At 58.1% G+C, this 24,426-nt stretch overlaps 9 protein-coding genes across 9 annotated transcripts; 4 read left to right on the top strand and 5 right to left on the bottom strand.

The window, feature by feature from the left end:
• Positions 1–636: 636 nt before the first annotated feature.
• EHS24_004856 (uncharacterized protein) lies at positions 637–1,575 on the top strand (the record flags this gene model as incomplete). The annotated part of the gene is made up of 2 exons (XM_028620400.1): positions 637–1,434; positions 1,540–1,575. The coding sequence occupies 2 exons, from the start codon at positions 637–639 to the stop codon at positions 1,573–1,575; spliced, it is 834 nt and encodes a 277-aa protein (XP_028479372.1).
• Positions 1,576–1,715: 140 nt separating this feature from the next.
• Positions 1,716–3,614, bottom strand: MCA1_1 (Ca(2+)-dependent cysteine protease; the record flags this gene model as incomplete). The annotated part of the gene is made up of 9 exons (XM_028620399.1): positions 1,716–1,747; positions 1,800–1,968; positions 2,028–2,258; positions 2,330–2,379; positions 2,513–2,625; positions 2,677–2,824; positions 2,909–2,964; positions 3,068–3,260; positions 3,350–3,614. The coding sequence occupies 9 exons, from the start codon at positions 3,612–3,614 to the stop codon at positions 1,716–1,718; spliced, it is 1,257 nt and encodes a 418-aa protein (XP_028479371.1).
• A 1,911-nt stretch (positions 3,615–5,525) lies between these two features.
• On the bottom strand, positions 5,526–5,820 carry EHS24_004854 (uncharacterized protein; the record flags this gene model as incomplete). The annotated part of the gene is made up of 2 exons (XM_028620398.1): positions 5,526–5,623; positions 5,694–5,820. The coding sequence occupies 2 exons, from the start codon at positions 5,818–5,820 to the stop codon at positions 5,526–5,528; spliced, it is 225 nt and encodes a 74-aa protein (XP_028479370.1).
• Positions 5,821–7,920: 2,100 nt separating this feature from the next.
• Positions 7,921–8,850, top strand: EHS24_004853 (uncharacterized protein; the record flags this gene model as incomplete). The annotated part of the gene is made up of 1 exon (XM_028620397.1): positions 7,921–8,850. One exon carries the CDS (start codon positions 7,921–7,923, stop codon positions 8,848–8,850), a length of 930 nt encoding a protein of 309 aa, XP_028479369.1.
• Positions 8,851–11,038: 2,188 nt separating this feature from the next.
• EHS24_004852 (uncharacterized protein) lies at positions 11,039–11,256 on the top strand (the record flags this gene model as incomplete). The annotated part of the gene is made up of 2 exons (XM_028620396.1): positions 11,039–11,114; positions 11,180–11,256. The coding sequence occupies 2 exons, from the start codon at positions 11,039–11,041 to the stop codon at positions 11,254–11,256; spliced, it is 153 nt and encodes a 50-aa protein (XP_028479368.1).
• A 2,712-nt stretch (positions 11,257–13,968) lies between these two features.
• On the bottom strand, positions 13,969–15,647 carry EHS24_004851 (uncharacterized protein; the record flags this gene model as incomplete). The annotated part of the gene is made up of 6 exons (XM_028620395.1): positions 13,969–14,402; positions 14,441–14,615; positions 14,658–15,040; positions 15,077–15,332; positions 15,376–15,558; positions 15,600–15,647. 6 exons carry the CDS (start codon positions 15,645–15,647, stop codon positions 13,969–13,971), a joined length of 1,479 nt encoding a protein of 492 aa, XP_028479367.1.
• Positions 15,648–15,861: 214 nt separating this feature from the next.
• EHS24_004850 (uncharacterized protein) lies at positions 15,862–17,333 on the bottom strand (the record flags this gene model as incomplete). Its single annotated transcript, XM_028620394.1, has 6 exons — positions 15,862–15,978; positions 16,028–16,206; positions 16,251–16,755; positions 16,802–16,973; positions 17,034–17,203; positions 17,262–17,333. 6 exons carry the CDS (start codon positions 17,331–17,333, stop codon positions 15,862–15,864), a joined length of 1,215 nt encoding a protein of 404 aa, XP_028479366.1.
• Positions 17,334–18,042: 709 nt separating this feature from the next.
• On the top strand, positions 18,043–21,509 carry EHS24_004849 (uncharacterized protein; the record flags this gene model as incomplete). Its single annotated transcript, XM_028620393.1, has 5 exons — positions 18,043–18,077; positions 18,115–20,116; positions 20,163–20,289; positions 20,332–20,372; positions 20,412–21,509. 5 exons carry the CDS (start codon positions 18,043–18,045, stop codon positions 21,507–21,509), a joined length of 3,303 nt encoding a protein of 1,100 aa, XP_028479365.1.
• A 263-nt stretch (positions 21,510–21,772) lies between these two features.
• On the bottom strand, positions 21,773–23,841 carry EHS24_004848 (uncharacterized protein; the record flags this gene model as incomplete). Its single annotated transcript, XM_028620392.1, has 3 exons — positions 21,773–23,480; positions 23,604–23,623; positions 23,677–23,841. The coding sequence occupies 3 exons, from the start codon at positions 23,839–23,841 to the stop codon at positions 21,773–21,775; spliced, it is 1,893 nt and encodes a 630-aa protein (XP_028479364.1).
• Between the last annotated feature and the right edge of the window lie 585 nt (positions 23,842–24,426).

The raw sequence follows: 24,426 nt of genomic DNA, 5'->3' as shown, positions 1-24,426 counted from the left end.
TCGAAACTGCCAATGGAAACCATGGCCAGATAAAACAGTACTTTTAGAGAGATGGCGAGAGACGGAGGCGAGCAAGCTCCATGGTGTAGACTAGGTAATCCCCCCAGACCCGTCCTGTTAGTTAGCGTGTTCCTGTACACAGTGCATGTGATTGTCGCATTGCCGCGCGATACCCGTTTGCCTGCAAGTGTTTGCCCACATGCCGCAACGATGACCAGTGATTCCGGCAATGCTTCCCACAAAGCTGGCATACGCGGTTCGGAATGACAGCCCCCAACCACCCGGCTTAGCATTAAAGCTAGCACTAAAGCATTGTTCGGTTCCCACGTCGCTCTCACCCTCGTTGTCGGAGCCTGTTAGCTGCCGAGGTGCTTGCTTTTACCGAGGTGTTCGGGCCACGGAGTATCGACAATGGAGGATTACGGCGGCCAGCATAATGACGTCAGTTCCATATTTCCGTCACCGCCGAGCAGCACCACCTCGCGACGACTGGCTGGTGGTCGATGTTGACATTGTTTCTCATCTCTGACATCGTCAACTGGCCTTTTAGTCATCCGAGCGACGAGATCCCCCCGTTGATATTATCCTCTCGGCATCGGCCGCCCTTCTCTACCGACAACAACAGACGCCAGACCCATGTCGTTCCGCTCTGCCCTTCGACCTGCCTTGCGTCCCGCGCTCGCATCCCTTTCCGGCCTTTCCATCTACGCGGGGATCCGACACTCGAGCTCGTCCAGCTCACAAGTGGCAACATGCACGCGGTGGCTCGTGCGCGATGCGTGGTCTGGCGCGCCGCGTGAGTGTCCCACCCCGCTCGTCCTCCTCCGCACGCCGGGCCTGAGCCTGGGGAGCGGTGGAGCGAGCGTGGGCGTGTCCAAGGCGACAGAGGAGACGTGGTACGAGTGGGCCGACATGTTCGCTACGAGAGGGTACACGACTGTTGAGGTGGATGTCAGCGTCGCCTCTGCGCCAGCCTCAGCAGCAGACACCGCCAATGGCAGCAGCGACGACAGCAGTACCGGAAACGGCGCACCGTCGTTCCCGCGCGAGATCGCCGCTGCAAAGTCGGCGTTGAACGACCAGATCCGTCTGCTCAACATCCCGTTTGCGCCCATTATCGTCGCGTCGGGTCCCTCGTGTCTCGTCGCGCAGGCGTACATCTCCGACCACGCCGCCAGCGGCCTGGTCCTCGTCTCACCCCCGCCTGACGCCGACCCGCGCACCGAAGCTACAACGCAGGAAGCCGGCTGGGCCTATCCCCGGTTTACGTACGAGCCGCGTTTCCCGATCCTGCTCGTCGCCGAGCCGGGACAGGAAGAGGCCGTCACAGCGAGCAGGGTCGGCAGCGCTGCCGAGGATGGCGTGGGCCGCGGAGGCAAGGGAGTGAGCATCCAGGTCGCGACGGATGGACCGAGGGGCGAGAAGACTCGGATGGTAAGTTCCAGAGCTTCTGGGACCTGGCGGGGGTACTGTATTGTTCACAGACATTTCCCAAACCGCGAGGCCCCCCGGGGGACCTGTAAGGCTGACGGTTACCAGGAGGTGGAGCGCTGGATGGACAGTTGCGGTTTCTAACGGCACCGGCAAGGGATATCACCATCACGACAAGCACCACAACCACTGCCGGCATGCGAGATACACATTACATTAGCCTTTAGGAACGTTCTATCACAAATTAACAGGAGGCAACCTTGACTTTGGACCACTTGCAGCAACTAAGCCACAAAGTCGAGCTTGGTGTCGATGGCTGTGCCATGTCAGCGACTTTTTAACTGTCTCACCCTCTTGTGGTAACTCACGGTGGCAAGCGCTAAGCTGCGGCTTCTGTGTGTACCCTCCCTGAATCATCTCGTTGCGAATCGCAACCAGGAGGTCACGATAATTGATCTGTGGGTTCTTGGAGAAGGCCTGGACGAACGCGTACGACATGGCGCCGGTCGCCTCGCCTTCTTCTTGCGTGTCGGCCGACTGGGCACAAGTATCAGCCGGTGATCTCTACACAACTCCGGCAGTTCACCGGAACTCACAGTCTGGTCATCCTTGCAACCCGACAACGTAATGATGTCAGCCGACAGCGTGTTCTCAGCCTTGAGCAGGTCGTCGGCCCGCTTTTCCTTGAATGCGGAGATGCCTGCGGTCAAAAAGCCCTTGAGCGCGCCAGCAGTGTCGCCCCTAGCGTACTGCGGGACAGCGGTGAAGAGCGCCTGTCCCGCCGACGCCAACATGTTGGGGTCCTTGACGGTACCGTGTTGGGAGTACTGCAAGCGTCAGCTCGGCCGTGGCCAATCCAGGTGGTGCTCGTGTACTATTTTACAACTGGCCCACTCACCACGTAAGGCAGGTTCATGACCGTGCCGCTGTGGCACGAGTCGAAGAGGGCTGTGAGGCGGCAGCCAACAGGAAGGGGCTTGGCCATGGTGTTGAAACTGCGAGTTAGCAGGGACAGAGCGTAACAACTCGTACACTGTGGCGTGTCAGCTTCACGGTCTAAGTGTGAGCTAATGTAACTCACTTTCATCGTCCGCGATCAGCCCAGCTGTCTGGTAGTCGAGAGGGCAGATAGCCTCCTTCATTCCATCCGCCTCGGTGGCGCCGCCGCCTGTGGTCTGGGTACCGTGTCCCGAGCTGGAAGGTGTGTCAGCGTCCGGTGTTCATCTTGTCTCACACCGCACTCACTAGTGGAAGAACAGTGCATCGTCGCGGGCGGCACCCTCCACGAGCCACTTCATGGCGCGCAGTATGTTGGCGCGGGTTGGACGGTGGCTGGCCTCGTTGGAGTCGTCCGTGAGGACAACCGTGTTGCTCGAGTTATAGCCATAACGCTCTGGGCGGTCAGCGGGGACGGGTTGGGCCAGGTGGTGTTGCATCTACCGGGCTGCCTCCACCTTGGCGCAAGACGGTCACTCACCCAAGAACTGGCGAATGTTGTTCACGTCATTGATACAGCCCTTGAGAGCGTTGTTGCTACCAATGTAGTTTATACCAATCTGCCACCGTCAGCTCTCTGCCTTCACGATGCAATGAACGTGCCAGGAGTGCGCGCCTGTTTCCTGTACATCTCGAGTACTCAAAGTATTGGCCCTGCTGTTGGCCCTGTTGAGTCTGGGCTTGGCTGCTTTGCTGTTGCGGGTATTGATCGCGGGTCTGGTACTGGTTTTGACCACGCTGCTGCTGCTGCTGCTCGGCATTGCGCGACGAGTAGGGCTGCGATGCCTGCTGCGTCCGGCAGCTGTACTGATCCTCGCCGCGGCCATCCCCATCTGCGCGTCAGCGACTGTCCTCTGCCCACACAGCACATGTCATGACGCCTTCTCTCCAAGCACGTGCAAGCGCAGACAATACTACTCACCATATGATGCGCCTTCCCCCACGCCCTCAAACCACCCCGGAGGGGCTTCGCATACCCGACCGGCATACTCGCGCGTGTCGTCATCGAACGAGTATTTGCGCTGGTAAGTGTCGCGGTCGCCACCGTTGCCATTGCGGCTGTGGTCCTCCTGGGCACTCGCGTACTCGTCATCGGACGGCTCGTTGACGGCCAGGCCCTGCCCGGCGTAGCGGTCGTAGCCGTCGTCAAACTGCTGATACTGGTTGTCGTTCTGATAGTTGCTCATCGTGAGCTGGAAGTGTGTGATGGGTGGATGTGGTGATGGGAGAGAGTGTGCTGTTGCTGCTTATGAGGGTGTTGGTCAATGTCTGATGACCGACGGGGCCAGTGGGTGGGGGAAGCACTTGGGGGCGTGCAGTTGGGTGGCGGTGGCGTTGCAAAGTATATAGGGGCCATAGGCACACAGAGGCCGACGACACCACAAACGCACACGGACACACCGACGAGCGGTATATGCGCGGGCGACTGACTGCAGGCGTCCTTTGAACGACGTCGGCCTGTGTAAAGGGTCGCTACAATGACGATGACGGGCGCCAGTGAGGGGTTGGATATCGGGTGTGGTCGCAGCAGCCAAAATGTCAGGACTCTTGTGATGGACATCATCGTCGGACAAATGCTGCCAAGAACCGGTGGGTGGATGGGCCGGCGTACCGGTGTGGGGCCATCGTTGTTTGGTTCCGGCCTGGCAATCGAGAGTGCCTTTGTTCTTCCACCATGTGGCAGCTTTCCGACCACAGCTAGCGATAACAGACATCGACGAGCAACAAGTTCTGATGACAGCTATATTGCATTTGAGACTGCCCTCAGCAAAGGACGCACGGGAGGCTCTGGTCGATAGAGCATGAGGCGCGTTAAGGGTGAAGGAGAGAGCGTCAGTGGCGTCCAGAATCCATGCCGAGATGGCCAAGACAAACCTCGACCCCCTCCACGTTGTCAGTCCATGTTCTCAGCACTTCGGTTGACAGTAGAAGGGCGGAGCAATGATCTTGTGTCCTGACTGCTATGGTCGACAGCTTTGATCCTCATGCACTCAGCCTACTGAGAGCGTTGCCGCTAGAGCAGCTCAGATTGACAACCTCCGTAAACAGGACGGATTGCCTTTCCTGAGAGCATCGCACAACGACAAGACCCAAGCCTCCAGGTAGTAGACGGGACCTAGGCTACGTTGACATCCCCATAAACTACCATAGTTGTTCGGTTGCTGAATTTGACAAGGTTACCATTCGGTGGAAGGACTGTAAGCGAACAAGAGGATGCTCCCCCTCAGCGAGGTACCCGGCTCACCCATAGTCCAGACTGGTGGCTGCTGCGTGCCTCAAAAGGATCGTCGTTTCTGTTTAACAACACTTCTGCATAGTGTCTGGGGTCCTGGAGACGCAGCTCGGTGGTGGCGACGAATTTGCTGTTGGAATACATCCGTCCCCGTGCGTAGGCATATCTAACACGAAACTTCTAGTTGAGCTTCTTGTGGTATTCCCCCATGACCCCCCGCCTGGATGCGTTCTGCAGCGTTCATGGCCGGCACAGTGGCACAAACCCAAACCGCTAGACACGATACATGCGAGCTTATCGATCTTGCGATAACCTCGAGTGCTATCGCGGTGATGGTCCTGTGTTACTGACTACAACAGAACTTGCTCAACTGCACCATCGCAATCTTGGAAGGGACAATGCATCTGACGACCCGAACCCGGCCACCACACAACCCCTCTGGACCAGAAGCTCCTGACCAGACTTTCTCCGCCGTCCCCCATACGAGCTTCCATGGCGACGACCGTTACCATATCTTCGCGCAAGGTTCTCCGGTGACCAGGCAGCACTCCGGGGTATCTCACACCCCAGTATCGTGGGAGAGCGAAATGTCCGTGCGGCCTTTTCGGCGTAAGAGTTCTGTGCCTCCAGCTAGGGCCGGGACCTTGACACCTGATACTGGCAATGCAACGTCCCCAACAGTCGTTTCATTTGACTCATACTGATCCTTCCGCCGATATACAGGCCGGACGTACACCCGAAAGCGACTCTTCCCCGGCCTAGCCGCACTCTTGTCAGTGGTACCAAGAATTGACTGCCTCTCGGAGCTGTGTGGCAGCTGTGTGCGCGCCATTCTCGCCCTATTGATTCGTCCATACACAGGTTTCTATTCGGCGGGTATGTAGGTTTTACGCTCCCTTGCGTTTGTGCCACTCGGTGCGTCCACAGTACACGCATACGTGGTACCCCAACGCCCCAAAGAAACTGCAATTCCCTGCCCCGTCAGCTTCAGTAAGTCATTGAGGTGTGCTTGGTACGTATGCATAGTACGCACCACTCTTGTTGTTACCAGAGGCATCACCCGTACAGCAAGCGTCATGTTGGCGGCCAATACCGTCGGTCAGGATTTCGTCGTCGTCCAGGTACAGGTCGTCGCCGATTTGGATGGGGTCCTCGAACATTATGAGAATGAATGGTCGGATCTTGCAGTCTGTACACCCGTGCATACATTGCATATAGAGCAGGTACCATGGCCCAAGCAAGGTATACATCCCTTGCGTGGCGGACTGGGAACGACAGTAAGATCCCGCTGCTTTGCTGAGAGCAGTTTGGTGCGAACAGATTTCTACATATTTTCTCATAATTTTCGGAATTGTCCGGTGGGCGCCGATCGGCGTGCGATCATCGCGTGTCTGTGTGAAGCAGCGCGAGGTGTAGCATGTGGAGCTTGCAGCGCACTGCACGCGCAACCTAAGAGCACAGTCGTTCACTGAGGTATGTGAGAGGTCTGACTCCATCGGGTGATCCCTCAACTGCAATGTGATGCTCCGTTTCGGCGGGCCTGAGCTGCCGGGGTGAATCAAAGTCTGATGGAGAGCATTTCGACTACCTCTCTATAGGCCTACCCGTGTGAATGACCGTTGTATAAAAGCGGGAATTGTGCGTGCAGTATATATCTTTCCTTACTCACACTCATTTGTTCATCCTTCCAGCCCAAACACCCCCTCAAGGCCGGTCCATTCGCAAGAGATAGCCCCTTCACTATGGCTTGTTCCAGCAAGATTAACCCCTCCAGTAAGTGGCAGCCACTGGTTCCTTTGTTGACCTAAGCCGCTTGCAAAGGCATCTACTGGGGTAATGGCGTGTACAGGTGCTACTACTGTGGTTGCTCCGTATAGCAGACCCTCATCGAACTGGACGGACGCCCCAACGTCGATCATGATTGATTGTCAGGAATGATGCACCTCGTTGCCAACGTCTGTCGTGACTGCCAAGAACATGGGTCCATCAACATTCCGCTGTTTGATACCTGAGTCCTGTCATCTTCTTCTGATGGAATCCAGGAATGACTAGACTGTACATATATAATGACACCGACAGAGGCCTCTGCATGTACACTGCAACTTACAGCGTCCACACTGCTTCACTCTCCAGCCACCGTCAACTACTTTCAATGTCCTCTCTCTGGCGTCCATGCTCTAGCCGACAGAATGCCCTCGGTAGGTTTTTTATCCCGAATACGCGCCAACCTCGCAGGTCTTTGTGTTCCGGTTCTCATGGGCGACGGGGTGATGCGCTGCGCCGTCTGCGGGCGGCCCTTCTGATTCCACCATGGTGCGAGGGTGGCAAATATGAGGCTGAAGCCTGATTGAGTAGACACTCCCTTACGCATGTGGAGCGTATCCATGCAGATATATGTATTTAACGTTGCGCTCAGTGTTGCCGCAGAGCAGATGTTGCAGTCAGCCGCTGAGAACGCCAAGACATGCAGGCGAGAGGGTGTTCCACCACAGGTGCGAGACTGATGTAAATACCCCAGGTGGGTGCCATAATGACACTGACGCGGCCGGCGCAGCTGGGGTGATCAGTTTCCACCCCCATCAGCACCAGTTGCTCCAAGACACTTTTGGGGACTGAGTGGCGTACACACACGAGGCCATCCCCATCAGATATCAGATGGAGAATCACGGTATAAGAATTGGGTGTGATGGGCTTCTCTGTCTCTTTAACCCCATCACGACTTTCACTTCATCACAGTCAACATCCACAACCAACATGGTCGAACAGAAGCGTATATGCACTGGCGACAATAACGGCGACAACAAAGGCAGTAGGTCGCACTTCTTCCGTTCTGTGCGATACTGACGGCCACAGACCAGTGTGAACCGGTTCCGTACGCCAACGGGCGCATCTGCAAGTACTGCGGCGTGTGCTTCTATGCTTGAGGGGGTCGTGGTAGCTAGGTTTATAATGAGCCTCATGTGACTCTTGCCTGGGTGATGATGCTTGCTCGCTGCGTGATGGGCCAGTCGGGTGGCCACAGTCGCCACTACTGTGTCGGGTGGCCACATCGGTCTCTTCCCGATCCCCAGACGAACCGGGCCGATCATTTGCCGAACTGACGGCTAATCCATCACGTGACCCAACCCATCCACCATGCCCATCCATCGATAGTTCACACTCTGCGTCATTCTGTTGCCCATTGTCAGTTCAGAGAGCTCCCAGAACCCGAAGGACACACTCGGCAAGTGCACTCGACAGGTTCACTCTCTGAGGACGCGATGAACTTCCCAAAACTGCCCGCCAAGGCGGCGTATATCACGATCAACAATCCCGCCAAGCGCAACACGCTCTCCCTTGCCATCCTCCGCGACCTTCGTCAGCAGCTGCGCGACAAGCTGACGTCTCCAAGGACGGGAAAGCTTCTCACTCTGCCACCTTTCCAACCCTCCATTCTGGAAAAGATCGAGCAGGGCCACCCCGACTATCTCTGGCTCACCAGTGCAGAGACTTGGCGCGAGTTACGACAAGACCTGCCGAACGTGCTCGTCCTTCGGAGTGACGGCCCAGTCTTTTCATCGGGCCACGACCTCAAGGAGATTGTGCAGCTGAGCCACGACGATGTCAAGGAGACATTTCGACTGTGCGCTGAGGTCATGGAGTTGATCCGTCACAGCCCCGCACCTGTCGTCTGCCGGATCCAGAGCATGGCCCTGGCCGCGGGGTTCCAGCTGGCCATGACAGCCGACTACCCGATCGCTCTGGCCAACACCAAATTTCGCCTCCCCGGCGCCTCAATTGGTCTTCCGTGCACCAGCCCCTCGACTGCCATTTCCCGACGTCTGGGCAACGGTCTGACTTACCGCATGCTCGCGACTGCCGACTGGATGACGGCGGCAGAGGTCAATGGACAGGGCACGCTTGACATCGTCCCAGTACCAACGGCAGACTCTCCCGATGAGGCAAACAAAGCCTTGGAAGAGCGTGTAGACCATGTGGTTAATCGTCTGGCCGTCGAGACAGCCGGGCAGCCCCTTGCGTTGGGCAAGTGGGCGTATTGGACCCAAGTGGGCATGGGCGGCCAAGGGGACGGATACGTCGAGGCGGCGCAGTTTGCTGGCCGTGTGATGGCGTTACATGCGAAAGCCGAGGACGCAAAGGAGGGCATGGCGGCGTTTATCGAGAAGCGCGACCCAGTGTGGAAGACATGAACAGGTCGTGTCGCGTTAGCCATGCATCCGCAGCATTCAATGGGGATCGCCTTGTGCCTCGCGTGTCCTAATTAACATGTGATCAATACCCCACAAAACGTCGGTCACGATCGCCAAGCCATCAGGTGGCCAGGTGGAGTGCTGGCGTGCGGGGAGCACAGACGATGGGTCGATGTGAAACCGCGACACACATACTTATGGCGCACCGGCCGCCACGACGCCGCCTTCCACGAAAAACTCCACAGCTACTACGTGATTAAAGAGCAGAGCTGTGGTGTTGACTCTTCATTGATCACTCACACAATATTACCAGAACATGAGTGGATATCTCCCAGACTACTACTTTCGCACCTGCATCGGCGCTCCTCACACCTACGCCAACGTCACCCGTGAGTACCGCGCACTAGCTTCAAAATCGGATGAGCGCTGACAGTGGAACCAGAGCCCTGCGTTCCGTACATGGACCTCCATCTGCAATGGCGTTGCGTCCACTGTCAGCGTGTTTACCGCGCGGGTGGGCCTGGCCGTCCCCACTGAAAGAGTTGTCTACAGACGACGATGAGCATGATGTAGAGCATAATAATGCATGGTCTTTCTGAGCTGCGGAATGTGCGGGGGTCTGGTGGCTGCTGAGAGAGACCAACTGACGGCGCCGCGGCGGATCGGAACCAAACAAAGCATGTCGCTGTGGGTGAGCTACATGACAACCCAAGAGTGGCACAACTGACCCAGACATGGGAGGCCATGGACAACCTCGCCATTTTACCGCATGCCGGATACCTCTCTGGTGTAGTATTTTGCAGAGCAGCATGAGCTATGTACGGTGATGTGACCAGGCATCAGGTGAAGGTTCTTTGTGCCCATGTGGTGAGAGTGGCGAATGTCGCCGTTTGAAACTGCCCCATCAGCTCACTTTCCCAACATCGCGGGGTGCGCATTCCAGTACCTTTCCTCTCAGGACGTCCATGGGTATCTCAGTGGTCTAGGTTTCAGACACCCGCCCGGCCACTGAATGTGATCTCACCCGTTACGAACAGAAACTCAATGTCATCGCGGTCGACGAGGTGATGGACATTGGGTGTTTCCAGCCAACACCTCGTGGAGACCTTCATCCTGATGACCACTGCCATCCAGCTACATAAACGGAGCTTTCCCATCTCACTATTGTCATCCAACTGTCCCGATTTCATTCTTCAGCATGAGCTGGCGCCTCTGCGACGGTATCCCTCCAAACCATTACAACCGGGGCAGTGAGTTGACCTCGTATTGGGTAGGGAGACGCTGACCATGCAGAACCCTGTGTGGGCTATACTATGCTCACTGATCCCAACGGCAGTCGCATTTGCGCTTACTGTGCTCTGGATATGCCTCTTGGCCAGAAGTAGCCAGTGCATAGGACGATCTGAATTCGCCGAATAATTGCACGATTCTGCGTGCGGTCCTGGTGGCAGCTCGAAGGGCTTGCATCCCGTCGAACAGTCACCGCTGGCATTCCTGTATGCAATCTTTAATCAGTCTCATTTGATCCAGACAAAAACAAGGGGCTAGTAGAAGTTCATAAATGGGGCAGCCGAGTTATGCCCGTCCTGAAGACGTCAAAATACGAATAGTTGTTGCGAAGCACTTCCTTTTACCGCCAGCATCCATTATATCCAATGTCTGTTCCAATTCCCAGTTACCTGTGCCATGCCCCGCAGAACTATGGGAGTGAGTCATGGTGCTCGAACAAGGTATTGACCAACAGACGCCTGCAAACCCGTCCTCCACGCCAACGGCTGCTTTCAGTGCCAGTTCTGTGGCAAGTACATCGGCTTGAGCTGATCTGCGCCCTCCGCCCAGTCAGTGGATGAAGTCCTGGGGCCGCAAACGCTGCATGCGGGAGCCATAGTTGTTCCTGCGAGGGACGAGGCATTATGCACAAGAGTGAAGGATGCGCGTGACTACAGCCCAGGCCGTTGATGGCCTGATTTCATCAGACATCCACCCCCAGCAACCATAGCCGTTGGACGCCACGTCTGCCTTCACCTGCCAATCACAATTCCTCAGGTACACACTGCAGTCCACGTCAACTCGCAAGGGAGGGCTCAAGCATAAGATTGAAGTGTTGTTTGAACATCACACATCCCCCTCTACTCATTCTCTCTCATTCCCACTCCCACACAGAACACTTTGCCCCCCCCCGCTCAATATGTCCGAGTATCCTGCCACCACCATCAACTACCCGCCTTGGTGCCCTGGCAACGACCGCGGCATGAACGCTGGCAGTAAGTGGTTTCCCGACACGACTGGTTTCCCGACACGACTGCTGGTGACTGACCGATCCACACAGAGGCTTGCACCAACAGGTTCTTCATCACCTTCAGTTCTGGCAACCGGTGCTGGTACTGCCGCCGCATCATTTGCTAAGAGCTGACCTCCTGTATGGGGAGGGATCTCTCGCCGAATAGTCCGCCCAAAACGCGGCTCTGATCATCACTCAGTGTTCGGCGGTGGCTGGCTTTCCAGTTGCCTCGTGTTGTACATGCCCAAAGTTGCTTTGATGTATAGCTCGTGCCACCCTCGTGCGTTCTCTCAGTCCAAAGAAGGATGGATAGGCGAAGCCGCTTCATGCTTCGAATTTCGATGAATTTCTTACATTTCCTTCTCACGAAGTGACCAAGTGGGAACCACTCATTGTGCTGACCAAGACTCGTTTCTGAGAAGCATCCTCCCAGTGTCGACAACGTAACATTCTATGGCTACCTCTTCGAGGTTAGGTATGCTTTGCGTGCGGGTATGGCACGTATAAAGAGTGCCCAGATGCAGGGATACCCGCGCAACCACAACCTTTCTTCTGCCACAACCCGTCTGCACACCTCCTCCACTCGTCTCAACTTTCGGCCATGAACCGCTTTTGCCCTAACAACCCTTGCGGACGCAAAGGACGTAAGTTTCGATTCCAGTACCGGCCAGTGGCCAGTGGGTAACCTATCAGGTGTCTGTGTCGGCTTCCGCATCCCAACGGGCCAGTTTGTTTGCTACCACTGCGGCGAGTTCATTCCCGTCGGCCACTAGGAAACGCCCATGTTCCTCGTCTATAGATAGTGAAAGAAGAAGTACCAGAAGTGGAAATGCATTGCATGTGCGACCTTCTTGGGGTGGGCGGTGCCAGTTCCAGTTAGCACCCCCCGCATTACTTAGCCTTCTGCCACCCGAGCCATCACCTTCCTGTAACCCTGGACAATGCACGACGGAACGATGAACCGAGAGCGCACCGTCTACGCCACCAACACGAGCAGTTACGTCTAACTTTTGAGGCCTGCATCTACACAGACAGATGTATGCTCAAAGCAGCCATGCATGTGGTCTACAGGGCCAAGCCAAGCGCCACCCAAGTCCCATACGGCTGTCCGATCATCCTCGTCCACGCTGCTGATGATGTGCACGGTGACCAGTTCGCAGTTCCAGCACTTGGCTTCAGGACTCTCAGCTCATTACGGTCCGCCTGCAGCCCTGTTGCCACCCAACAGGTTGAATCAAACCCCGCAGTGCTCGGACCGCTTTGGCCGGGGACCCTCGAGTGATCGAAGCTTCGTCACTGCAATGACTCAAGTGGGGTAGCATCATGTGGTGGTTCGGTGTTTGGGCAGGCTCGCACAACTTTTAAAGGAGTGAACAGTGTGGGTTGGATGTGTGTACTTGCGCTTCACAACATCTTTCACTTCCTTCAGTTTTGGAATCCGGTCTCTACAACCCATACGAAACAGAGAGGAAAAACAACATGGCTTGCGCAGGTACTTCGTTCGGTGCCAACCGGGGTGGTGAGTGGCACCTGGGGTTCTAGTTCCCGAAGGGCAATAATTGACCGTGCCCTCCATGCAGGCCATTGCGACCCGGTCATCTTTTACGACTGCGTGCGCTGCACCTACTGCAATACTATCCTACACCGTATTATTCGCTGAGGCGGGCTGAGGCGGGCTGAGGCGGTACGAATGATGGGAAGAGTGAGGTTCCACTTCGATGCACCAGGGGTGGCGGAGCGGAGACGATAAAATGGAGCGCCAAAGGAGGTCGAGTCCTTGTGAGTACATCAAGAACAAGGCCCATTCCACTTCATATTCCGACGGCTAACATCCATGCGTAGAGTCCACTGGATGGGTCCAGACATTCTGCGCATCGCGTACCCGTGAGGTCGAAACCGAGATGGTGAGTGTCGGACTCCTTGGGGCCACCGATAACCGCCGTCCCCATGTGCCATATCGGGGCTAACGATTGAACAGTGGCGTGCAAAGTCGAAGTGGGCCCAGGTGGAATCATGCACTGCTCCATTTGTGGACGCAACTCGTTCCAGTTGGCGAGGTGCGAGCTGGTTCCGTGTGAACCCTTCTCCATGCTCCAGGCAGGCAGACGAACAGGCGGACGAATCAAGGCGGAGCAGAGCATTCCGGCTCGTCGGCCGTGAGGTGGACGTGCTCGTCGACAGCCCAAGTCTCAGGCTGGATAAATGTTGTGACTTGTACTAGAGAGAGGCCATCCATACATGCATCAAATATCACTCTGCTATCCACTGTCCACTCCCTACTGCAAAGAACATCCAAGAGCCAGAATCGCGTGGCTGTGTACTGCGAGTATGTATAAACATCAACCGCGGACCCACTGTGGCGGTCACCTCCGTCCACAACCAACAATCAATGGTTTGGCATATGAAGCACCAGAGCACCCGTCCCCTGCTGCTGGGTTGCATCAGTGATCAAGACCCGAGAAGTCTTAAGAGAGGGTGGAAGGAGCAACGAGGAAAGGGTGATCCATTGGCCATGCACTACTCATCCAGCTCCCCCGTCGACAGCTACGCAACGATCTACAAGTGTCCAGGCTGGCGCGGCCAGAACCGCGGCCGTACGTGTTAAGAGATATATGTTGGGTCACCTACAGAACCCGCTGCTAACCAATAGGTATATGTGTGCTCCATGTGTCTCCTTTTTACACCATTCAGTGCCGTTTCTGCCTCGCTGACTTTGGGTTGGCCCCCGGTCATCCCGACTACACTCCCTAGTGAGCGGTGAGGCAAGTGCTGTACTGTACACGCTACATGCATCGTCTGAGAGTTGCTTCCACTACCTGCACGTCTAACCACCCGCCTTACTCGTCTGTCTCCATAATATCCGCACCCTCCTTGTGCAGTCTAGCCAACTCGAAAGCCATCCAGGGACGCTTCTCGAGCGCCTTGGCAAAGTTGGGACCGAGGAAGTTCGAGAGCTCGTCAAATGACGGGGGTGTGGGCACCCAGTCGGTGGGCTTGGGGCGCGCGAGGGTGGCGAGAGCGCGGAACGTCGCTTTCATCAATCCAGTCTTGCCCTTGCGGCCATCACCGGGATACAGAATGGCCACGAGGTTGTTGACGACATCAGTCTTTTCGCCGTGCTCGCCCCAGAGCGCATCCTTGACGGCGTGCTTGCCGAGCGCGGTGATACCGAGTACAGCACCCTCGTAACGACCAGCAGGCGGGAACTCGGCACCAAGAGGAGAGGGGAAGGGCGAAGAGTGGAGTGCGCGGTTGAGTGTGGAGAGGAGACCTGGCAGCTGTCAGTTCGAGATCGGCTCCGCAACTCACGAGGAACGAGACCGGGATAGCCCTTGCCGTAGAGCGTGACCAGCTTGGCCAGGACATCGGATGCGCGAGTACGCAGCTCGAAGGGCGTAGGCTGGCCACCGCCCGAGGATGGCGGGTGGGGACCAAGGGGAACAGTCAGGATGATGGACAGCAGTGGTCCAAGGAATTGGTGCAGCTGCGCGGGTCAGACGAGAACGCATATTGGCGAGACACCCACATAAGGCTCGACAAACAACACATCGTTGTCGAGGATGGCCTCTACAACGTCAATCAGGCAGCCAATCGTACCCGTAGCACCAGAGAGAGTCTTGTTGATACTCTCGGCGACCCAGCGAACGAGGTACGCGAGCACACCGGCCACTGCAGCGTCGGACCGCACGCTTCCGAGGGCAGCGAGACGATGGCGCTCGGCATCGGGGAACGAATGAGTCGTTGCGTTGCTGGGAGGGTTTCCGGGCAGGTTGGGGAGCTGTGATGTGGGAGGGATGAGGGCGGCAGTAAGACGCGAGAAGTAGAGCTGAAGCTCGGTGGTGAGGTGCGCCTTGGCACTTGGCCTGAGGGAAGCAGCGCCAGTCGTTGGCGTTGCCTGCGGTCGCGATGCTGGGCGAGTTAGCGATGAACAAGAGAGGTACCCACGGCCAGCACGCGAGCTTGGGGCGGGGTTCTCCGGGATGGCAGGCTGAACGCCCTCTACAGCCAGCCAATGTGCCTTCCACTTGACACCAGCCGAGTTGATGAGCGCGGGAGGCAGCGGTTCGCGCAAGTACGTCGCAAAGTCGATCTCGTCATCAAGAACGTGGTAGAGCTGCTGTGACGATCCAGCGGTACCGGATGGGACCGGAACAGCGTGGAACTGGGCCTGCGGCAGCGGTCGTGGGGGTACAATGACGGGCTGGAGGAGTTAGTAGTGTCCTGGCCAGGACTCATTAACTCACCTCAACATTGAGCGCCTCCATCGCGTGCTCCACATCTTCTGGCATCAAAGTCGACCGCTTGCCATGCACCATGAACTTTTTGGCCTCTTGGAGCAGAAAGTGGAGGCGGTACTCGACATCACCGGCGAGCAGGTCGGCGGCCCCGGGACCGAGGGGGTCGAGAGGAAGCGACTGGTGAACCTCCTGTAGGGGTCAGCCAGCATCCATGGTGTTTGATTACTCACCTGTACCGATTCGACGGGATATATTCCCAACAGTTGCGGGGCAGGCATGGTGTGCAACTACTGTTGTTGTTGATGGATGTAAACGAAGATGAACACGAGCGACATCGAGACGCTGGGTGGTGAACAACAGTCTCCGCAAGAGAGTAATTAACGGGACCAAATGTAAGTTAATTGCAGCACAAGTCGCCAATCTAATCGGCCGGTCAAATAAATCGAATGTGTGCATCACTCCCATGTCAAAAGTTACAAAAATGGTGTCTATCTACGCGCGCGTCTCCTCAGCCTTGGTCGCATCAACAGCAGCGAGCTCAGCTGTTGCCCGCTCAGCAGCAGCGGCGCGGCGCTTCTTAAGGACGTTCTCGATGAAGAATTCGCCAGCCTGGTTGTCAGCTGTGGGTCTCACCCAGTTATCGCGAAGCTGCACTCACCTTGTAACTCGAGCGGACGAGGGGACCAGAGGCGACATACAGGAAGCCCATGCCCTCGGCGACCTCCTTCCACTTGACGTACTCGGCAGGCTCGACATAACGGTCGACCTTCATGTGCTTCTTGGTAGGGCGCATGTATTGACCGAAAGTGACGACATCGACGTTCGCCTCGCGCAGGCCTGGAAAGTCAGTTCAGTTCCCAACGACTGTCAAGTAAACTTACACTGCAGAGCGTGGTGGATCTCGTCTTCCTGCTCGCCAACACCGAGCATGATGGAGCTCTTAGTCAGAATCTCCTTGCCATTAGCGGTAGCCGTCTCCTTGGCGAAGCGGAGGACCTCGAGCGAGTGGCGGAACGTAGCACGGCGATCACGAACGAAGGGGGTGCAGCGTTCGACAGTCTCGATGTTGTGGGCAAACACGTCAAGACCAGAGGTAGCGACAGTGGTAATGGGTTCAAAGCCCTTGTTGGCAAAGTCTGGGGTAAGAGCCTCAACGAGGATCTTGGGCGACTTCTGCTTGATCTTGGAGATCGTGCTGGCAATGTGGGCCGCGCCACCGTCGACCATGTCGTCACGGTCCACCGAAGTGAGGACAATGTAGCCCAGGCCCCAACGCGAAATGGCCTCGGCAGTGTTCTCGGGCTCGTGGACGTCCAGGGGAGGAGGAGCGCGCGAGGTCTTCACCGAGCAGAAGCGGCATCCGCGGGTACATTGGTCACCCATAAGCTGAAGCGTTAGCAGTGGGTTATGACATGAAAAGAATGGCACCCACCATGATTGTTGCGGTCGCAGTGCCCTTGTCGCCGCCCCAGCACTCGCCAATGTTGGGGCACTTTGCCTCTTCGCAAACAGTGCTCAACTTGAGGTCACGCAGGTCCTTCTTGATGGCAGTGTATGACTTGCCGGTGGGGATGGGGTGCTTCAGGAAAGATGGCAAACGGGGCCTTGAAATCAGTCAGCGAACCGCCAGCCAAAAAGTCGCAACAAGGAGGGTGAAGACGCACTGGGATGTGTTGCCGAGGACCACACGCTCCGGTGCTTCAGGCAGAGGCTCGCCAGAGACAAAGTCATCAAAGGTCAGTCCGTCCTCGAGCTTGGCAAAGCGCCTCTTGGGGGTAGCACCATCGGGAGCGTTGGTGGCGGTCGCGAGCGAGCGCGAGCTGCTGGCCGGAAACTGTGGGGCATGAGTCAGGTGGAGGTCGGATGAGAGAAAGAACAACTTTTGGACTCACTGCGTGGGCAACGACACGACGGCTTGCAGAAGCACGAGCGGTCTCGATAGCGGCGGAGGTGAAAGCGCGCATCGTTGATAGGGTGTTGGGGGGAAGAGATGTGGTGAGGAGAGGAAAGAGACGCTGCAGAGATAGCAGACGGTGGGGAGACATGATCATTTCCACTCGCATGTATGGTCCTGCCCGTCGTCGTGCTCCGTCCGCCGCTGCCCGGCCCCCGACGCCGTTCGCTTGATCGGTTGCGTGAGCTGGATTGGAAAAGGCACGATTGCTATTGGAAAAGCAAATATTGATTAGGATATCGGCGCCATCTCATTAGGAGCATTAGGACGGAGGTCCAAAAGTCAATACAAATTTAGTTTTAGTGGCAGAGAGGTCACGTGACCAAACAACCCCATCTAGCCCATCTACATGCTTGCCATGCCGCAGAGAGCTTCACATCAGCTCTATGCATGCATGAAAAGCATGGACCGATAGATAATGTTGCCTGCATGCCCAAAATCCAGTCTGGAGTGCTGGTTATGTGTTATTTGGGGCTGGAGACTGTTTGCAAAATAACGGCAGAGCCAACGATGCATGGACGCCTCCACCCGGAAACAACACAAGTGAGGTACAAGAGCAGTCGACAGGCGCGACAGGACCCCCACTCGTTCTTGCAACCGTTCTTCAACAACAACAACAACCACAACCACAAACGTCACAGTCCAGACCCTCTAGATCGGCACTTTCAATCCTTTATTGGTATTGCTCTTTAGGAAATGGTGCGAATCTAGACGGCACAATGGATCGACAACACGAGCGCGAGGAGCTTCCTCGGTACGTTCTCATCGCGACAACAAGCTAACTGGATAAGGTCGGTTGTTCCCAACGGGGACGTGACCCCGAGCGCCAGTCAAGTGAACACGAGCCAGACAAACGTTTTTGGAACTCCAACAACATGCCCTCTCTCTCCAAACTCCAATGGTCCTCCAGCGTTACCCAACGGATCTGATCAAAACAACCCGCAACCTGCGGCGCCGCACGAACCGACGAAGGACACCTTTGCAACTCCAGCACCGCCGACGCTGAGAAGAGGCATGAGCCCTCCCCCAACCTCCCAACCTCTTCCACTCCGCAATTTGATCACATCGGCGGTTCAGAACTGTCCACAGTCACAGCATGGACCCGGAAATACCACCTTCCCAACTCCAGCGCGGCCACCGACGCCAAGTGGAAGCGCGACGCCCCTGTCTGGCTCCCAACCGCTTGTTCATGGTCCTCCAGCTCCGTCAGCCACCCCTCTGACGGGTCCTTCTGGTATTGCTTCACAGCCATCGCCAATAACGAGCTCGTCGCATACACCGATCAGGCCCAGGCTGCAGGCCGGATCCGTTGTCCCCCCGCCCGCGTCCCCTATCGGTCCTAGCACGGCGTCGTCCCAACCCCTTGCTCCTCGTCCCCCGGTCACAACAGCGGGACCAATGGCTCCTCCGTCAGCCAGTGCCCCACAGCCATCGGCGGTAGCGAGCTCGTCGCAAAGCCCGATTACGCCCAGGCTGCGCGCCGGCTCTGTAATCCCTCTCACTGCGTCACCGCTCGGTTCTGGCAAGAAGGTCATCCCCTTGTTTTCTGGTCGCACATCGCTTCCTGCACGCCAGCGTCTCAGTGATGCGGCCAAGACAGAGGTGTATCGCGCTGCGCCCCCACCACCACCTGCGGTGAAGAAGCCGAGGAAGCCGCGGGCTCCCAAGGCTCCGAAGGCTCCCACGGGACCGTCGGCATCGGCCGGGCCTAGCACGCAAGCGACAGCACAGCCGTCCTCATCAACAGGCTCGGCCTTTGCGGTCTCTGCAACCCCCGGGACGGCCAGTCAAGTGGCAGCAGGCGGTACACAATCAACGCGTGCCTCGGCCTCGCCTCCACCGTCTGGCGCTGGCGATTACATGACCGCAGCGCACCGCCTGTCATCTCCGGTGCTTGGCGCATCGCGAGCACCAAGGCCACCCCAGCAACCTTCGTCGAGCCCCGAGCCCGAAGACTATGAATCCGAGGAAGAGGAGGGTCCACGCCAAGCGTCACCTTCTCTACCACCCCCGCCAGTTCCGGTTCGTCAAGTTCCGCCTGCTACACCAGTCACGGAGGCTGCTATCGACTTGCGCAGCCCCGAAAATGGCACTCGGCAGGCCACCCCAGGGCGATCGTTCACACAACTTGCGCGGTCGCACTCGAGTTCGCCAGTTGATCAGTTTGCTCTCGACCTGGAGGAGGAAGAATACCAACCTACAGACTCTTACATCTCCCAAGGCATCACGCAGGGCGACGCTCGCCAGGCGACCCCAGGGCCGTCCACTGGCCACCTCTCCCAGTCGTCTCAACGCTCACCGGGGAACAAGCTTGTTATCGACTTGACCAGCCCTCAGCGTGCTGTCAGGCCAAAGCCCCCCGCTCTGGGCCCGATGAACCATGCGTTTGTCGTTCTGCCCATGAGCCGCAAACGACGAGACGTTCTGATTAGCCGTGGCGTGTACGACCCGTTCCGCGATGACTGGGACGAAGTCGAACCCCCAGCTCGGAAGCGGGGGTTGCGGCCATGGATGCAGGTCTGGAAGACGCCCAGGGCCGTTCTTGTGCAGGCGGGCGACAAGCCAGCGCGCATCAAGGAGCCCGAGGAACCGCAGGATCGATTCATCGTTCGGCCTGGACCCGGACTGTTGGAGCCGTGGGCGAGCGTCCTTACGAAGCATAGCTTGCTCAACCGTACCGGCCAGTACGCCTGTGGGTGGAAGGGATGTGGGTCTGTTCTTGCGAGTGAGGCGCTTCTTGCTCGGCATGTGAAGAGGCGAGGACATGCGGCGCAGGGAGGACTTGACGCAGGGGTGAGTGCAGCTACCTAAATCCTGTGGGAGGAAGCTGACTTGGCAGTACCAGCGGTACTACCGCTGCCACTGGCGCGACTGCCCGCAGCAGCCTTGTTTCGATTCCGTCTCGGACCTCAGTCAACACATGACGGCCGTGCACATCTCAAAGTGGCTGCAATGTCCTTATGAGGGTAGGTTGTCACCTCTCCCTTAAAAGATGCTGACCTGCACAGGGTGTGATTTGAGATCTCCGACTATCTCACATCTTCAAAGGGTGGGTTTGATTACAGCCTCCATTGATTAACCCTCGTAGCACGCGACCAAGCAGCACGACGAACCCGAGCGAGACCTCGCTCGTCCACGCGCCGATGTGCCGTTCCGTGCAACGCTTGCCGAACTGCCCCCTCTCCCACAGTTTGCCCACGCCGACGCACTCACAACCTATCCTGCCCGCGGCACCTCGCATCGAACCAACTTCAAGCAGGAACATGTGATTGCCCGGATCCAGCGCAACTGCTTCGCTGGCCCCGACCCAGTCATCCACTTTGAGCACCCGCCCCACATGATGAAGCCGTTGGAAAGCACCGAGAGTGTCGACCAGAGCGCGGCGGTCTCAGAGGCAGAGCCTGCGTTTGGGTCTGGCTCCGGCTCCGGCGAGGACGCGCTGGCAGTGGTGGTGAGCGAGGTCTCGGCCTCGCCCTCAAGGAGGAAGGGCAAGCGCAAGAACCGTGGCTGGGTTCACAAGAGCCGACCTGCTGTCAGGTCCCAGCTCGCCAATGAGATTGTGATGTATGTGGAGGACGACGAGTACATCGAGGACGTGGACTTGCTACCACGCACGCGGCCCAGGCTCGAGGTCTACGTGGATATCCCCTTCGTCCCGCCTCGGCGACGAACGCGGCCGCTGTTGGACAACGACATTGAACTCGTTCAAAACGGAGAACCCAGCGACGTGCTCTCATCGTACCCCGTCTCGCCTTCAAGTTCACGCTACGCCACGCCCTCCTCTCCACCGCCTGGCACGGTCGTGCTCGACGCCAGCGGCCACCCCACTGCCGTCCTCGTGCGCAAAGTCGTCTCCAACGACGCCTCGCCACCGCGCGGCAAGGTGGTCCTCGACCCCAACGGCCACCCGACTGTCGTTCTCTTGCCCAACGACGTACCCAATGACATCACCAGCGACGACGCCGCCGCGGACCCTGCGGACGCCAGTGATTCCGAGTTCATGGACGTCGACTACACACTCCCCCTGCCCCAGAGCGACGACGAGGAAGAAGAAGAGGAGGAAGTCGAGGAAATTGAGCTGGAGCGCCTGTCGTGTACCCCCTGTGCGGAGCCTGGTGGCGATGGCGACTACCGCGCCACGAGCCACTCTGCAAGTCTTCCTCCCGCCATGTCCATCATGGTCTAAGCGGCGGAACACTGCCCCCCCACAGGCCACAGGTCGCCTACATGCCTGTTTTTTTTTTTTTCAGCCACGTTCAGTTTCCTACAGAGACATCGTGTCGTTATGCATGCGTTGTACAGCGGCTTGTCGTTCCCCTCATACGTTGCACCAGCGTCCAGCGCGGCTCTCTAAGACGCTCCCCCCCCCCCCCTCTCTCTCTCTCCCTCCCTCCCGCGTCCAGATTCCACCTGCGCACTTGAGAAAAATTGGGGTATATATGTATCGCCTCACTCGGCCTCGGCCGCCACAGCGCGCTTGTCGTCGTCGGCCGTCGGCTTGGCCACTGGCGACTTGGGCTTGTTGGGCGACGACTTGGGCTGGCGCGACTTGCCGGCGCGGCCGCCGCCGCCGCTGCGCTTGGCCATGGGCGACGACTGGGGCTTTGGCGAGACGGAGAGCAGCTCCGATTTGGGCGAGACGAGCAGGTCCTGGTCCTGGTCCTGGTCCTTTTCCTTTTCCTGGGCGACGAGGTCCTTGTCCTCGGCGGCGCCGGCAGCGTCGATGAGGACGGCGACAGGTGTCTCGGCCTCAATCTCGATCGTGGGCGAGGTGGACAGGTCTGTGGTGGTGGCCGCTTCTGTTGCGACCGGGTCGCTCTTGGGCGGGGACACGGCGATGGGGGGCGACTGGATGGGCGAGGCCAGCTCCTCGACGGGGTCCTCCTTGGTGGGGATGGGGGTCGGCACGGCAGCCGCATTGGCGCTCGGAAGAACAGGGCTGTCGGCCAGGGGTTCGGCCGCAACGCCAGTCGCAGCGGGGGCAGCAGCGGCTGCGAATGCGCTCGGCGTGGGGGCAGGCGGGCAGGGGGCGGTCTCGGGCAGTGGTGGCATGTGGCTTGCTCCTTCTCCTGGCGTTGGGGTGACGAGACTGTCGACCTCGGCGTCGGCGTGCACTTCCGTAGTGACCGTATCGACCTTGAGCACGCTCTTGGCCGGGCTCGGAGAGGCCGGCGAGATGTTTGCAGGAGGGCTGACTGCGAGCGACACGTCCTCCTGGCCCTCGGATGGGCCAATGTGAACCACACTGTCGACACTCTCCTTCCTTGCCATGCCAATGATGGACGCGGGTGTGTCCTCGGGGAGAGTGAGTGGTGGGGCCTCGGCAGCAGCAGCGGCCCAGACGTTGGCGGTGCTGCCTCGAGCGCCCTTGCCGCGACTCAGAGTACCCTTTCCTTGGACCAAAGTGGGGATGATGGGATCGGGCATGTCAAGCTGGGCACGAGTGCTCGGTGGGCTCAGCGACTCGGATGCCTGTGCCGGTGCCGGCTTTCCCTTGTTGGCCGGCTGCACAGGCGACGCTGACCACTTGCCCGGCGAGTATGGGTGACGGCCGAGGGAATGTGATCTGGTAGAAGCTGGCGACCCGTCTGCATCCCGTCCACGCGGCGACTGCGGTGACTGAGGCGACTGAGGCGACTGCGGGCCGTTGGCCGCCTCGTCGCGTTCCAAACCCGCCTGGTCGTGGTCGCTGTCCGCTGGCGGAGGTTCCTCGTCGTCCGAGTCCTCATCCATCTTCTCGTCGTCATCGTCGTGGCCATTGCGGCCTCCATCCTCCTCATCCGAGTCCTGCGCCACCTCGTAGCCCTCCGAAGGGATGATGAGCAGGCTGGATCCGACCAGCTCGTACTTTTTGCACAGGGCAACGAAACGAGCGTATAGCGACGTTTCAGCTTCCGACGTCGCAAACGCCTCGCGGTGATGGAAGTAGGCGTGCGAGAAGATGCGCGACAGACGGCGGAACAATGAGGGGAAATGGGCGAGAGAGGCGTTGGGGATCTGCAGACGCGAGGGAAAGTAGTTGGACGAGTTGAGGAGGGCAGAGGTCGAGTCGAGGGTGTGAAGAATGTAGTCGATGGCGCAACAGCGGTCTGTCCCCCCTCCGCCGTGTGCGACGCAGAGGTACAGCCACTCGTCTGCCTTCATTTCTGGGCATGAGCTGCGGTCACACAGAAGCAGCAGCTGCGTGATGAGTGGCGTCGCGTCGATCGGTATGCGGCTGTCCGCGTCAGTATACACCTTTGCTCACGCGACAGGGAGAGCGCAAGCCCAAACAACGAACCGGAGGTGCTCATAGATCCACTGGACGATGGGCGTCAGTTTAGAGTACAGGGGCCGCGAAGAAAACAACTCACAACATGCTGGTCGGCCGCCTTGGCATTGTCAGAAGGCACGTCTACCAACCCTTTGATGTCGTGTGGGTCATTGCGGACCTTGAGTGCAAGGTATTCGGCGAGCTGGAAGGGGCCGTCGAGGGTGGACAGTGGCGGCACAGGGACCTGCGGTGGGACTGGCGGCATGTCCTGTGGTGGGGGGGTAGGATGTCAGATGGACGGGGTTAGGGGAGACAAACAATGGGGGGTGAACAGCGACGACGAGGCAAACAACATCGCCAGTCATGAACGGGAGAGGGGGAGCGGGGGTTTAAACGTACGGCGAGCTTGGACCCGCGTTTGAAGCGGTACTTTGGGGGCCCCAGAGGGTTCGCTGGTGTGTCTGGTGGAACGATCATGTAGAAGGGGGGTGTCTATGGGGCTGCCTGTTGGTGGCAGAGGGGGGGGGTTGAAAGAGTGGTGTGTGAGGGATGCAAGCGGGAGTGGCCAGAATATGGATGCCGACGATGGAATGCAAATGACTTGTCGAATGGAAGCAACGCCGCGTGCCAGGTGTGTCGTCGACTCGCTCTCGTCTCTCTCATGACGCACACCACAGGCCACAGGCCACAGGCCGTGCGCGGTGACAGGCATGACAGGAGAGAGGGGTCACGTGACTCCAGTGGGGGTGAACGGGAGTATTATCTCCCTCTGTCAGTATTTTGATTCCGCTCTCCACCCAACGCCTCCTCACCCCACGCACTCGCCCGGCGTGGTCATCATGAGCGGCTC

The sequence above is a fragment of the Apiotrichum porosum genome (assembly GCF_003942205.1).
Source record: "Apiotrichum porosum strain DSM 27194 chromosome Unknown scaffold_2, whole genome shotgun sequence".
Classification (NCBI taxonomy): domain Eukaryota; kingdom Fungi; phylum Basidiomycota; class Tremellomycetes; order Trichosporonales; family Trichosporonaceae; genus Apiotrichum; species Apiotrichum porosum.
This window is presented reverse-complemented; position numbering and strand designations above follow the sequence as displayed.